Below are 14755 nucleotides of genomic sequence, written 5' to 3'. Positions count from 1 at the left end.
ATGGGGCATGGGAAATTTGATTTGGACAAGCTTCTGGAGTGAATAATCCAAGATATTTAATAATCCAAAAGATACCCTTCGGAAAATAGCAAACCCTCGTTTTCAACAACAAGATCTGCATCGCTTTGATATGGAGTCAGTGTATGTGGTATGAAAGAAAAGTGGTATAACCTTGTCAGTCATTATTCAGAATGTGACTGCAAGGTTGTGTCTGTCTCTTCAGTTCAATTTATTCACTTAGTTATCTGGGTGCAGTGTTCTCCTTTTCAGAGAGAGGCGATCGGGTAATAACACCTGGGGCTTCACTTCCTAATGAGTTTTCAATCTGATCTTTCACAGGGAAAATTACTTGGTAGAGAGAGAGATTTTTTTCTTCTTCCTGGAACGCTCTTAAATTTACACCAACAAATTGCCTTTTTTTGGGGAGGGGGCGGGGTGTGGGTGCGTTCTTTAATAAATTATTGGGAGCGTCCCTTCCCTAGAATCCGCGATGTGAACATTTTTTCTTACACCTTCGAGGGAAAACGTATTAGTACAAATCCCGTAAACGTAATATACGAATCTCTTTTCTGGGATAAGAATTTATATTCATAAAACATTTTCATTCATACATTTATTATTCATCACAGCCGAGTGTGTATTAATGGAGTAGACCCCCCACTCTGATATGGACAAGAGATGATTCCTCCCTGCAGGAAACACTTTGTCATTGCCTGCTCTTCTCATTTAGTATGAAGGACATTCTGTTCCTCACAACGGTAGGCCTCCTCCATTGCACATGTTCACAACAACTAATTATTCCAATCTAGAAGAACAAACCATGTGTTTGAGGTCAATTGTAAAACCTTCATCAGATCAACACCCCTTATTCAGGATGTTGTGTTTGAACATGAGCAGTCGACCTCATCCTCATGCATCTCACGACCAACCTGCAGATGAATGTGGAGAGGTGAGCAACAGTGTGTGTGTGTTTAGGTGTGTGTATGTAAATGTGTGTGTGCACGTGTGCGTGCATGCGGGTCTGTGTGCGAATGTGTGTGGTCACATGCATGTTTGTGTTTGAGTGAGGAAGAGAGAGAGGGTGAGGGAGACAGGCTGACATGCAGACAGACAGGGACAGGCAGGTGAAAGCCCAGCCTGAGAGTGAAACCTGTTTTTCTTCCAAGCACCCCCAGGACGTCCATCCTCTTCCAGCAGCTGTTGTCTGAGAGCTTGAAGCAGCACTGCGGCGCCCTGTCAACTCCTTCTCCTGTGCCAGCCTCTGTGCATGCAAAACAGCCACAGGCTGCTCTGCCTCCATCCCTCCCTCCCTCCCTGCCTGCCTCCCTCCCTCCCCGCTCCCTCCCTCCCCGCTCCCTCCCTCCCTCCCCGCTCCCCCGCTCCCTCCCTGCTCCCTCCCTCTCCGCTCCCTCCCTCCCTCCCCGCTCCCTCCCTCCCTCACCGCTCCCTCCCTCCCCGCTCTCTCCCTCCCTCCCCGCTCCCTCCCTCCCATCCCGCTCTCTCCCATGCTCCCATTCTCTCCCCCTCCCACTCATCCTCCCTCATGCCTTCTCTCCACAAACACCTGTATTCTCTCTCCCTCTTTCTCTCTCTTTCTCTCTCTTTCTCTCTCTCTCTCTTTCTCTCTCTCTCTCTCTCTCTCTCTCTCTCTTTCTGTCTCTCTCTCTCAGACACTCTTCTTCTTTCTTCACCGTCTTCATAGGAGTGTTCAGTACCATCACCCCATTACACACGCAGACACATCGCTCCAAAATGATACCTTTAGGACAACATTTCAAGGGCGGGGAGTCACTCAAACCAAAGAGAAGAATATCCATCATTTAACCAAGCAGATTGACTAGGTTTAAAGCAGCTGCGCTTTGGCCTGTACCTCTCCCTGTGCAGGAAAATGAATGAACATATCCTAAATTGATTGACCTGTGCTGCTTGTAACATTCTCTGCTCCCCTCAACAGTCAGAATTCATTTGCAAGCAGAGTTCCAGACCATGTGGTGCTCCATACCAATTTAGTCTCTCATCGACAAGCAACTGAAACATACAGTGCTCTCCTAAATGTTTGGGACTATGACATTTTCTTTTCTTGATTTTACTCTGGTTTTCGATGTATAATTAAACAGTTTACCAGTGGTGAAAGTATACATTGTCAGGTTCTATCACAGGATAATTTCATACATTTTGGTTTCAACATTACAATTTTTTTTATACATAATCCCCCCCCCCCCCCAAATTAGAACACCATAATGTTTGGACCAAAAGGATTTGCACATTTCTAATCACTCAGGTGTGTTTAATTGCCACGTTGACACTGTCTGTTTACCATTCAATAACCAGGTGTCTACAGAGCCTGGGAAACAGATATCTACTAAAACCCTTTCAGTTTCTGGTGACTGACTTTGAGCACTTGGCAAACATGGCAGTTGACCATGGACGCCACAAATGAGACTGAAGAAAATTAACTAAACTCTGACGAGAATGGGTCTGTTTACTGGCATCCTCTTCTGCTTTCTCATCACCACACTCTAATGTGCTCTTGCAATTTCCCTGGGAACTCAGTCTAATTTAAAAAGCAATTTGCCAACATAGTCATACATAAATGAGTGACATACTAAAGAACCTGTTTAAACTGACGCGACTCCAAACAGGAACTAAATATTTAAATGATAAACTCTCTGTGTTGATTTATCTGTCACTGCAGTCTCAGAGCAGGACAGCGCATGCGGGACATTGTGAACACTGTTCCATTTTTCACCCCCCAACAAGATGACTTGATAAAGAAATATCTTCTTTCCACTTTCACTGGATTATTCTGTTTGATGGGTGGTAAGCGCAAGCAGATGAGAAAGATGTGTGCTTTTGTGTGTGGTCTTCCTAACTGTTATGGACACCAAAAAAACCCTTGTGGGGACACCCACAAGACCCACCTCTTCAAGAGCTATTTCATTGTTTCTTTCTTTGTTCTTTTTGTGTATGTGTGTGTGTGTCTGTCTGTGTGTTGGGGGGGGGGGGGGGGGGGGTTAGGGTTAAAATTAGTTAGGGTTAGAATTACATTTAGGGGTTCAGGTTTGCGTTAGAGGTTAGGAATAACACCATTTTGAATGGGAAACAAAGGTCCTCACTAGGATAGTAAGACAAACCTGTATGTGTGTCTGTGTGAGTGTGTCTGACTGTGTGTAAGGAGTTGTCCCGTCAGATCCTGCAAATCCAGTAAACTTCAAAGCATTCAAGCTCTTGGTGACATCCTTGCCACTGTACAGTCCTTTCATTGTGATTAAAACTGCGATACATTCGCAGTCCTCAAGTGTATAAATTCTAGCATATAGCTCTGAAGACATTCAACTCATGACGAAACGGCTGGCAATAAACTATCCAGAATATAAGTTGCGTATTCTTAAGCAGACTCAAGGTTCTGATTTATTCATGTTATATCTTTGAAAGTGCTGACTAGGAATGGAGGCTTCACAGAGTAAAATAGTGAAGCCTAGACCATGCACACACACACACATCTCCACCTTCCTGTCATAGCTCCACCTTCTTGTCATAGTAAATTCCTTGTTTTTGTGAACTTACTTGGCGAATAAAACTGATTCTGATTCTTCGATTTAGGCCTATCATGAAACTGTCATTTCAAGAATAGGTAGAGGAAGACTGCCCCCATGTGGTAAACTTATAAATCTACCTTTTGTATAAAAGGTTTAAAACAAACCATCAACACTCAACTGTAGAATTGTCTTAAATTGCAAGTTAGTAGGCTACACGGTGGTGTGGCACTGGCCTTTGTGAAAATCTGAGAACAATAAATAATGTAGTGACTTGTTTGCCAGGTAGACAACAGCTTTTTTACAAGATCACTTCATACTTTCAAATGTAGATATGGGCCAACTTCATATAATCCTTTAATTGTACCATGCTTTAATTTATTTAATGCTTTATAAATAACTCTTTAAAACAGTCATGCGTTTGAATGTAACGAATGGGTTGCTCTATGATATGACGTTTTCATCTATCGTCCTGTAGTAGGCTACTACAATAGAGATGTTCTATATTGACCATCTGTCTGAATTACATTTCACATAATTTGTTTGATAAACTGTACAATAAAGAATTGTATATATTTTCAGTTCAAATGGTACTTGGATGGTTTAGCTTGAAACGGTATTCTTCAATATAATAAATACGAATTACCGATAATAAGTAGGCTATAACCGATAAAAAGGAGGCTATTTAATAATGTCACGTTTTTTGCTCCTTACAAAGCAGAAACATGTTGGCCTGCACCAAATGCTGTATAATTTGTCACATCATACATTCAAACAATGTAGACATGCACATTTCCTTCACAATTTGAATGCGTCTGAATGCGTTTACTCATGAGTCATTTGATACATCTCAAGATTATTTATCAGTGGATGTGAATGATGCATAAACTACCGCAGAATTGTCGCATCGCCATTCTGTCTTAAACTTGCGGAAGTGCGCGTTTTGCGAAGGATGGCAACATGAATCGAACGACCAGGCGGATTTAAGAGCATCTTAAACATCAGTAGCATCTTAGTTGTTACTGAAGTTGGCTGGCCATTGTTACTGACCGATATCACTTGAACCAGTGTTTTTGTTTTAGCTGCCGTCCGACCAGCGTTGTCCAGTGCAACTCTCATATTCACGCGTTTGGATTGGTCGGCAGAAGGGATTCTCTAATTATGGGAGCCTTGCAGTCGTTTCCTGGGGAACCCGAATATCTTGATCTCGCAGAGAAGACGGGATGTAAGTATAAATGATTAAATGGATGAAATGTCTGTATTGTTGTGAGGGGTTTTAATATCTTATTGATGTTTCTCATACCGCACGTTCAAGCTGCATTCTGTTGGTAGTACCTCACACTTTGTGGTGCAAAGTTTGAGTTAAAACTTAAATAGTTGGTAAGCTGTTAACTAAATACGCAATAGTTCAAGTTCAAGTTTGTTTATGGTCATAAAAACTGGTATTCCTGTTTACCCATAACACATGAACAATTGGGGATAAACAAAAAGGATTCTGTACATCAAATATGAACGTGTTGTGTTGAGGCCTTATCGGTTGGACCCAGGTGTCAAATTAGGATGTGTGAAGTTCCTTCTTTCAGTTCCTTTCCTTCACTCTGAAGAGCAGCCAGCACATGACAATGACACAGCTGTTTGGTAATCTATTATTAAAACTAGCAAATGTCCTCCTTGTGACTTTATCCCAGGAAAAACGAGGGCACGGTCTTGAGAAAGTCTACTCCTTGTAATTTTATGCAGAAAACAAAAATATGTTGAAGTAACTGGAAAAACCATCCTTTACACAGGTTGTAAATAATTCAAACATTACGTAATATGTGGGATAGCACTCAGTCAGGTGGCTTATGTAACTTTACAGCCCAGGGTTGGCAGAGTTGCGGTGCATAATAAATGAGAGTTTTTGTTTACAGCATTCGCAGAGGCAACACATGAGAAAGAGTGGAGTCTGGTCGTGCAGGACAGACGGAGCTGGCTTGCTTCCCCCATGCAGGGTCTAGCGCTCTCCCTGTGCCAGCCTTATCTCTCCTGCTGCTTTCAAGGGAGGACGAAGCAGACAGGAAAGGGAGGATGCAAATGTCCAGAGTAGCAAGGTTTTACATAAGCATCTGAATACTCAAATCCGCCACGATCGGAGACGTCATCGAATCTGCATACTGTACACGTACTGCAGTGCCTTGTGTTGTCACCATGTTGTGTGACCAAGTACAGTAATAACGACGTATTTTAGCAGACGCTTTCCTCCAATGCGGAGGGGAGATCTGAACCTGTGACTCGCTGATCTACAGTCGAAACGCTCTAACCGCTGAGCTAAGCTAAAATGTCTGCTTGTGTCTGGGATTTATGGCCCTCCTTGTTTACACGTCTCTGCAGTTTCCCTCGAGCAGATTGGAATCCTGCACAAGAGATTCAAGCAGCTAAGTCACAATGAGGACACACTGAGGTGAGGAGCCTCCTTCTGCTGGCTGGGAAGGTACTCTGACCGGGGCCCAACCCAATCCCAGATCTCTTTCACCCTGCTGCCACTGTTTTGCTGTTCCGTAGTCCAGATGCCCAGCCTTGCTGGTTCCTTGTCATGCTAACTTTTCCAGTTCCATTGTGTGTGGGCGTTCTTAATCCAGACTCAATGTGCCTTGCCTCTTACCCTTTCTTTTTTAGTTTGTATTTTTGTGTGTGTGGCAAGCAGCTTAACAGGTTGGGGCGTGTTTTCACAGTTTACTAGAACAGACCCTGTCAGTTTAGTTTTGGATGTGTACTGTACTTTTGAACACAATGATAAGGTCTATTTTGAACTATTTTGAAACCTCTGCTGTGCAGAAGAGACAACCTCAACGCGATTCCAGATCTGGCATGCAATCCAATTCGATCTGAGATCATAGAGGCTTTCTTTGACAAAAGGTACACTGTTTGTTATTGTACATATATGCTAATTAGAACAGATGGTTGTGTGTACAAGTTTGAGTCATCCTCTCTTGGTCATGCTAGAAGCAAGATGTCTTATGTACTCAAATGTCACTGTCTGGCATAGAGAGGAATACCCACCATTGGGCACCACATGATAGATACTGCAACTTCCTCGCTCACTTGACAGAAAACTTTTATTTATACAAAGCACCCAATCTCAGTGGTAGTGCACCCTTTAAAAACGTATTCTAGATTTTCAGGTTGAGTTGCTTTTTTGTTGTTATCTGCGTTTGTATAGAAACTTCCATCAGAATGAAGTGGGGATGGTGGAGGAAATCGGCTTTGAGGAATTCCTCGTGGTCATGTCCCACTTCCGACCTCCGTCGTTGAACCTGACGGAGGAGCAGAAGGAGACTGTCCGGAGGGAGAAGTTACGCTGCAAGTCACACCTCTAACCTCTGACAAAACACACAATCAAACCATCACTGACACACTAAAGAAAGGGATATTCATAGCATGTCGACAGGATTGCTAAAGCCGTCTGCTGAGAAATGACAAGGTGTGAAACTTCCTGTTTCCTCCTTCTACAGTCCTGTTCAACATGCACGACACTGACAATGACGGAACGATCACTCTGGAGGAGTACAGACACGTGAGCCGCTATCTTACCTCTGGCCTCCCATATCAAATTACAATTAAAATACACTTTTTTTTAATGGGGTTTATTAGAAGCCTAGGAACAACTATTCTAATGACCACCACAACCCTAACTTGATGCACAAAGGTGTTTTTTGAGGTACTGTATGCTTTTTAAAGCATAACGGTAGACCAACATGGCTACAGTGCTGTAACAGGTGTAATAGCTGTGCAATAAACCTTGTTTGTTTAACTTAGCTTTAATTACATACACCATGACTTGGCAGTGAGGTAATCAATGTGATGACGTGGAGAAGCTAATTGCTTTAGCGGAGCTCTGTGTCTGTTGTTTCCATGGCGCCTGCATGGGTGGAGGTGGTGGAGGAGCTGCTCTCTCGTAGCAGCGCCCTGGAGAAGGAGACAGCTAAAGGCATCGCAGACGCGGCCATGCTGGAGGTGGCTAGCATATCTATGGGCCACATGGTACTGTAGCCTTTTTATATATAACATTTTCAAATCAAATTAAATTGTATTTGTATGACTGTCTGTTGTTTTTACAAGCAATGTCACTGATGGCTTCACAGATGCCTACAAATTAGCACCTATATTCAATCTAAACAACTCATAAGCAATCTTTCTTCTATTTTTTGATCTCTTTGTATCTTTTCCTTTCTCCACTATTGGTTGACTTGTTTATCATCTCAAAGGCCCACTTGTGTTTCTTCCTCCTGTCCATATGATATTAGTGGTGAACTGGATGGAGTGTAGCATAGTGTTTGTATCTGTAGTGAATTATAATTTTGCATTTCTAGGAGCCGGACGAATTTTATGAGGGCATCACTTTCGAGCATTTCCTCAAGGTATGTACATAGATTTTTGATGATTACTTTTGTGTCAAATCAAGGTTGTTGTTTTTTTAAATTGTGATTATTTGCTGACTGTCCAAGAAAGGACGGTGTTGACCTCTTTTTGGTTAAATTGTCTGTTCTTTTTTGGATTGGCTTTGATTTATATTGATTAATTTATTGATTTATTGAGTGAGTAGGCTTTTAGCTTCTATGTCCCCATAGGTATGCCCTACAAAGCATTATCAGAGAAGCAGAAACTATTAACACCTTCAAGAAGCTTATTTAAATCAATTGGCATGCTCGGCTTTTTATTTTTCTTACACTGATCCTGTTTTTATTGACCATTTACCATGGTTTGCCTTTTCTTGCATGTGCTGTTGTTTTTGTACTTCAATATTACTATTGATTTGTTTTTTGTTTGGAATTTACAATATGTTGTGTACAGCACATTGAGCTGCAATCTCTGTACGAAAACGTGCTTTGTAAATACAATTATAATTTTTATTGTAAAAAATATTATGCTTAAGATGGTCCCATGCTATGGGAAATAAGTCACTTTTTTCACATTGATTTTGTAGATACTGAAGGGCATTGAGATAGAAACAAGGATGAACATACGCTTTCTGAACATGGACACACCCACACTATGCAAGTGAAGATTGTCTGTGATGCCTGTTTCTTATTCTGCCTCTCTTCCTGGAACCCTCTTCTATTCTGTAAGCTAGGAGGTCACACTTTTAGTTGTGTTGAACAGCACTGATTGTGTTAACTCTTTGGTTAATGGGTCTTTCTGTCCAGCTGCCTTGATACTAACACTTTTTATTGTTGTTAAAAGCATTAAGAACAGGTTGATGTTTGGTACATTTTACATATGCATAACTATACAAGCATGTAGCTAAACATGCTGTCTTATGCAGGGATATATACCCATTGTTGAATAATAACAATAGGATGCATACTATTCAACTATAGATTACAGTCAATCTCATAAAGCAATAATTAGTCTTTCATGTAAAAGTTAAAACAGGGCAGGGTGAGGATGCTGAATGTCAATTAATAATGGGAATACGGTCACCTCCAATATGCAATATATATTATATACTATATCCAAACTCAGACTGTTATAAATTGTTGTATTTGGATATAAATGTTAATGGATTTGTTTAGTTGTTAAGGCTTCTGCACAGCCTGTTTATGTTTTACCAGTCAATGTGAAATTAAATTATTCTATAGTTTACAGTACAGTTCTGTCTATTGTAAAAACACTAGAAACCAGACCTAGCAGACTGCAGGACTGTACTAAACACGTTAGATTTTTCCAAATGTTTTCAAAATTCCAGAAACGGAATATCCTTGAGCAAGTTTTGCGTCATTGTGTTTTTGTTTCCTGTGATGACCAAAGAGATCAGGGGGGTATTCCAGAAAGCAGGTTATGTGACATACCCGAGTAAGTTATCTCACCAGCTGAATCCCAACATTGTAGCAACATTGCCAGTAGGTTGCTGCATCATTGTGAATCAGCTGGTGGGTTCATTTACCTGGTTATGTTGCATAACCTGCTTTCTGGAATACCCCCCTGAAGGTACACTGACGATACAATGTCCAGAACAGGATCCTCAACTGATGTTTGGTGTTTACTGCCCTCTAGAGACCAAAGATATCAATAACTCTGTTTACGTCCTTAAATTCACATTGAATGCTAAACAACATTTTCACAGTGCAAATGTTTAAATTATTTTTTTTTTTAATCTCATCTGTGCACAGTACTGAAATCACACTGGAATGTGAAATAAAAATTATTTAAAAATTTAAATTTTAAAAGAGCAAGCTTGTAAATGATGATAGTCCTTACTCAAAAACTGAAATTACTTTTAATGAACAAATTACATTTGATGCTTTTTTTAAGGTCGCAGACGTACATGTCCCACTGACCCAAATTACGTTAACCGTCATCATCGCAGTCAACTCAGTGCAGTCGTGTATGGTTAAGATCCACAGACTGGCTTCTCACCCACATCAAAGACACCACAACTAAACACTTCCTCACATGTTACACTCTTACAGGCTACCTAATGTGTGACCTCATTTTATTCTGTGAAGCCATGAATGAGCTTCTGAGAAGAAAAACAAATCTACTTATCTGTTTTCCTGAGAATAGATCTTTATTTTTGTATGTAATAGACCTGAACCCCGGAATCACCCTTTGACATGAGACCATGTGGGTCACAAACACCATGCGTTTTGTTTTTAATAACCGGAGAATTGCACTGCCTGCTGTTATGAAAGACATGGACCTCTTCTCCCTGGACATCACACTTACATTGATTCATTTAGCAGACGCTTTTATCCAAAGCAACTTCCAAAAGAGAGCTTTACAAAAATGCATAGGTCACTGATCATAACAATGAGATCCAAGACATCCAGAGCCCCCAAAATATTGCGAGTAGCCAAAACATAAAGCATACATTATGAAAAGCAAATACATGCCAATGGGAAGAACCATAAGAGCAAGTAGTTAAACAAGTTATAATTAAACAACATGGAACTCAAAAAGTGCAAGATCACACATCTGTCATACTTCCTGTCTTGCATCCTGAGTAGGTACAGCCTGTTGTTCTCTGCTGGACCTGAGGTGTGGAGGAGCTGGAGAGCTGCTTATGATCGTTAAGAGTGACGTCTTTGAGTTTGATTATTAAACTGTATAGAATATTATAAAAAACATAATAAAAACCAACGTTTAATATGTCACCTTTGAAACAATCCTTGTGCTTTATCCTGTGGACCAAATTAAGTTTTGTATCACTAAATAATTAAGTAAATAACTTTGGGGGACACAAATGGAAACCATAGTTAGAAATGTCACCTTTCAAGCTTTACTCGTGCTTTATCAATGTTGTAGTATCAAGGCAGCTGGAGATCAAAGTATATATTGACAACAAATACAGTACACAACAGTGCCTTCAGTTCTACTGGTGCATTCTGTTCCACAGTTGCAAGTGGAGAAAGACGTGGCCCAGACTAAGCACCTGACTAAAGATTCTAAATAAGCACTATAATGTCAAAATAAGGAAGTTGATTTATGACCTAGAGTGAAGGCCTTTCTGACTTCCAGCTTTGCACAAGCTTGTGGTCTCGAGAATACTTGTGGTTGGCTGTAGGTTTGGAACATGCCTTTGTCTGATGCGCCGGAAGATTATCTCTTGGAGAGATGAGCAACAGTTATGACTAATTGTTATTCGTGGTGATAACACCGGTTGCATTAAATGTTGATGATCTAAGATGACCTGAACTCATACACACACAGACACCCATAAACACACATATTATATGTGCACATACAGTATAAATATATAAACACACATTCACAGAACCACGCAGACAGATGATCATGATCTGACCCCCACACACACTAACACACCCATGCCTTGTGACTGGCCAGACAGCCCGCCAGTTTTACAAAATGTTTCCTATCTGATGCGGTGCTGTCTTCGAGATATGCGTCAGTGTAACGGTGAGATCACAGGCTCAGCGTCTAAAAAGCTTCCTGAAATGCAAGTGTCTCTCAAACTGGGCTGCCTTGCTGTAGTGTGCTGCTTCTGCAGTCAGGGACAACAGGGGAGGTAACATTTTCATTGACAAAGTACATTACTTATGCATCAATGATGAAAGACAAGATGTAGAAAGATATATCATTTTTAATAACCGTCTTCAAGCCATGTTATTGACAAGTGCAGCATTACAGCGAATATCAACAATTAACATGACACAGTATCGAAAAGTGCTGAGTAATTAGATAAATTAACAAAATAATATACCTCAATTCATTACAAACACACACATAATAAATAATACAAAATAAATAAATAGATATATACTAAGTCTGGTATTTAATTTAGTCTGACGTCATTCTCAGTCACAGTCAGGATGGGACGTTTGGTTGAGTCCCCTTCGTGCATATTTGGTGTTTGAGCGCTTTTATTTCACGGGTTGCGTTTGACAGGAACTCCTTGAGTCTCTTCAAGACCACACACCCGTAAACCTTCTGCTGGAAGATATTCTGTGACAGGGGCAGGGGCGTGGGTACCCCAACGGGTTCCAGTAGTGGACTGTTAGGGAAGAACGTTTGATAAATGCAACTGATCTGGCTGCCTAAACTGCTGGTACGGCTGTAAGCCTGGGACAGTTTGCTCAGCAGAGGACTGGAGATGATCTGCAGGTCTGTCTGTTGCTCTGTCACTCTCTGGAGATGTGGGAGGAATATCTGGGTGTTGGAATACATGCTCTGTATCCGCGCTGATGGATCTAGGCCCGATATGTCTGGGTCAGGGACGTTGTCCATCGACATCTTGCAGAAGAGCTCGGAGAGGTCTCCTTGACTGGTCTTCTACGGGTCAAGAAACAGGAAAACATTGAAGGGAATAGAAAAATCCAACACAAATCAGCGCTGAAATGAATCAAGTCAAGTTTTCAATGTTATCCACCATGGAGGGAGGGGGACATGTTTAAAACACTAATCCATCAATTACAAAAAAACAAAAAAACATTTTACACCTACTCATTATGGTCTACACAGTAGTAGCAGCTCTACAACAGGATGTGGAGTGAGTATAACATCAGTGGGAACAGAATAGATGACCTGCATTTGGTCATTTTGGTCAACTTACATATATTTTTAAGAGGTCAGCGGATTCCTTGTGTAAGAGTCTGGTCAGCTTCCAACTCCTTGGCAGGGAACTTCCACATGGTTGGCTCCTACAGGATGTACCAGCTCTGCTGGCATCAACCACCATAACCAGGAGAAAAGAAAATAAGGCTGGAAAGAGATGCACAGAATATGGTCGTTAATAACACTGGACAGAGTATATTGTATTAAATACAGGACTGTATTAAAAACCAGAGTGCTGCCATTTCATTGTACTTTGACATTTGCAAAGTGTAATACCTGACACCATGATCTTACACACGCCATAAAGCTATGACACTGATTTTTTTCCCTCCCAAACTCTTCATTTTGTGTAACAGTTCTACATTGTGTCACTTGAAATATAGTAAAATGTAATTAATATAGTTAAAAATGTAAATGTCAAATCACTTACTTGTTGCCAATTGAGATATTTCCAGCTGAGGATACATATTCTTTACATGACCACTTACTCCTCACGCTGTGACTAGGCCAAGTGCACTGACTTGTCATGATCACTCCCCTATAAAACTTTTTTAAAAGACTGAAACCACAAGTTTTGTCACCGGCGGAAGTGACGTGCTCAGCTCTTTGTGAAGCAACTAAACTTCCCAGAAATATTTTTTTTTCAGACCTTTTTGTTTCTCACTCACTCACTCTCTCTCTCTCTCTCTCTCTCTCTCTCTCTCTCTCTCTCTCTCTCTCTCTCTCTCTCTCTCTCTCTCTCTCTCTCTTTCTCTCTCTCTCTCTCTCTCTCTCTCTCTTTCTTTCTGTCTCTATCTCTCTCTCTCTCTTTCTCTCTGTCTCTATCTCTCATACTCTGTCTCTCTCTCTCTCTCTTTCTCTCTGCTGTCTCTCTCTCTCTCTCTTTCTCTCTGCTCTCTCTCTCTCTCTTTCTCTCTGCTGTCTCTCTCTCTCTCTCTTCAGATCTCATCTTACTACATGAGTAGGAGCCCATAGAGAGCATCCACGGCTCTGACAGTTCACTGCCGGTCAGGTGTGTTAACTCACCAACAGTGACTGCGTATACAGGAGAGGTTTCCTGTACATTGGAAATGTACTGAATCAAATGTAAACATTGACACACATTAACAACAATGGATCATATTTTGGGGTTCTACTTGACTGTAGTAACGTCAGTAATCAAGTATTTCTATAGAATTGCCATCCCAGAACTCAACCACTCATTCACCCCTTCATTACACACCCTATGTTGCTGGCGCCCCCTAGATGTGTAAGATGTGTAGAACATGTTTGTGTTGTGTATGTCCCAAGGCATACATTTTTTTTTTACATTGACATTTTGCACATATAGAGGCTACCATATCATGTCATGGTATTGTGTAAACACTGAAACCAACAGTACAGCGAAAAGAGGAAATTCATATTATGGTGGAAAACTATATGGCTGTGCCAGGTCAACACCCTTCACACAGTTTCAGGTCCATACAAAGCCTTTCCATGTGACATGTGACCCTACAGGAAGTTGTCATGTCACAGGAAGGAGGTTTCCCAATCAGTGACTTTCTGCAGCACGTAAACAGTTGGGTCGGTGTTGCTAAAAACGTAATTACACCAGAATTGGGTTACTGCCCATTCTTAGTCAGCAACGAGACACACCCTGAGGACCTTGAAATATATGCTGTCAGAATCCCCAGTTCTTTGTTAAAAAGCGTTTTCAGAGAGGCCCCTAGCGAGCAAATCGCCAGATAAAAGAATTAATGCTGTCACACGATACAGGCAAAGAAAGCTGCAGGTGAATTTGATACCCAAACAACATGAATAACAAAGGCAGAGGATTTCATGTACTCTAAGCATTCAGAGAATAATGCTGAAATGACATCAATACTGTATAGTGGGAAACCTTTGTCAACCCCCGCTTTAATGTCAAATGGTGTTTGACATCAGCGTCACAAGGTTCAAGAGCAATTAGCAAGATTGGCAGTTCGGTGGGTATAGCTTGGTGGTCAAGGCATTTGACTGCTGCATTACAAGATTGCAGGTCCAAATCTGGCCCCCTGGACTAAACGTCGCCTTGGACAAAAGCATGTACTAAATTGACACATTATCATTAAGGAGGCTTAAACAGTGTGTTGGGTTAAAACAAGGGTTCTGTGCATTGGCTGAGACACCAGCGCACATAAAACATTTGG

At 41.2% G+C, this 14755-nt stretch overlaps 2 protein-coding genes across 4 annotated transcripts; one reads left to right on the top strand and one right to left on the bottom strand.

Moving 5' to 3' along the window:
• Positions 1–4427: 4427 nt before the first annotated feature.
• Positions 4428–9734, top strand: LOC124484525 (calcineurin B homologous protein 3-like). 3 transcript variants are annotated; one of them, XM_047045458.1, is made up of 8 exons: positions 4428–4761; positions 5907–5976; positions 6351–6431; positions 6736–6875; positions 7028–7089; positions 7449–7556; positions 7886–7933; positions 8144–8490. In XM_047045458.1, exons 1-8 carry the CDS (start codon positions 4698–4700, stop codon positions 8183–8185), a joined length of 615 nt encoding a protein of 204 aa, XP_046901414.1. In that variant the 5' UTR covers positions 4428–4697; the 3' UTR covers positions 8186–8490. The 3 variants fall into 3 exon arrangements, with proteins under 3 accessions (XP_046901414.1, XP_046901411.1, XP_046901413.1); XM_047045455.1 differs by lacking the exon at positions 8144–8490 and adding an exon at positions 8500–9734 and having other exon boundaries at positions 4436–4761; XM_047045457.1 differs by lacking the exons at positions 4428–4761; positions 5907–5976; positions 8144–8490 and adding exons at positions 5984–6227; positions 8500–9734.
• A 1872-nt stretch (positions 9735–11606) lies between these two features.
• m17 (IL-6 subfamily cytokine M17) lies at positions 11607–13133 on the bottom strand. Its single transcript, XM_047045459.1, has 3 exons — positions 13018–13133; positions 12586–12734; positions 11607–12305 (listed from the first exon to the last, which is right to left on the bottom strand). Exons 1-3 carry the CDS (start codon positions 13052–13054, stop codon positions 11841–11843), a joined length of 651 nt encoding a protein of 216 aa, XP_046901415.1. The 5' UTR covers positions 13055–13133; the 3' UTR covers positions 11607–11840.
• Positions 13134–14755: the final 1622 nt, after the last annotated feature.

The sequence above is a fragment of the Hypomesus transpacificus genome, chromosome 22 (genome assembly GCF_021917145.1).
Source record: "Hypomesus transpacificus isolate Combined female chromosome 22, fHypTra1, whole genome shotgun sequence".
NCBI lineage: Eukaryota > Metazoa > Chordata > Actinopteri > Osmeriformes > Osmeridae > Hypomesus > Hypomesus transpacificus.
The sequence above is the reverse complement of the archived record's forward strand: the minus strand, read 5'-3'. Positions and strand labels throughout refer to the sequence as shown.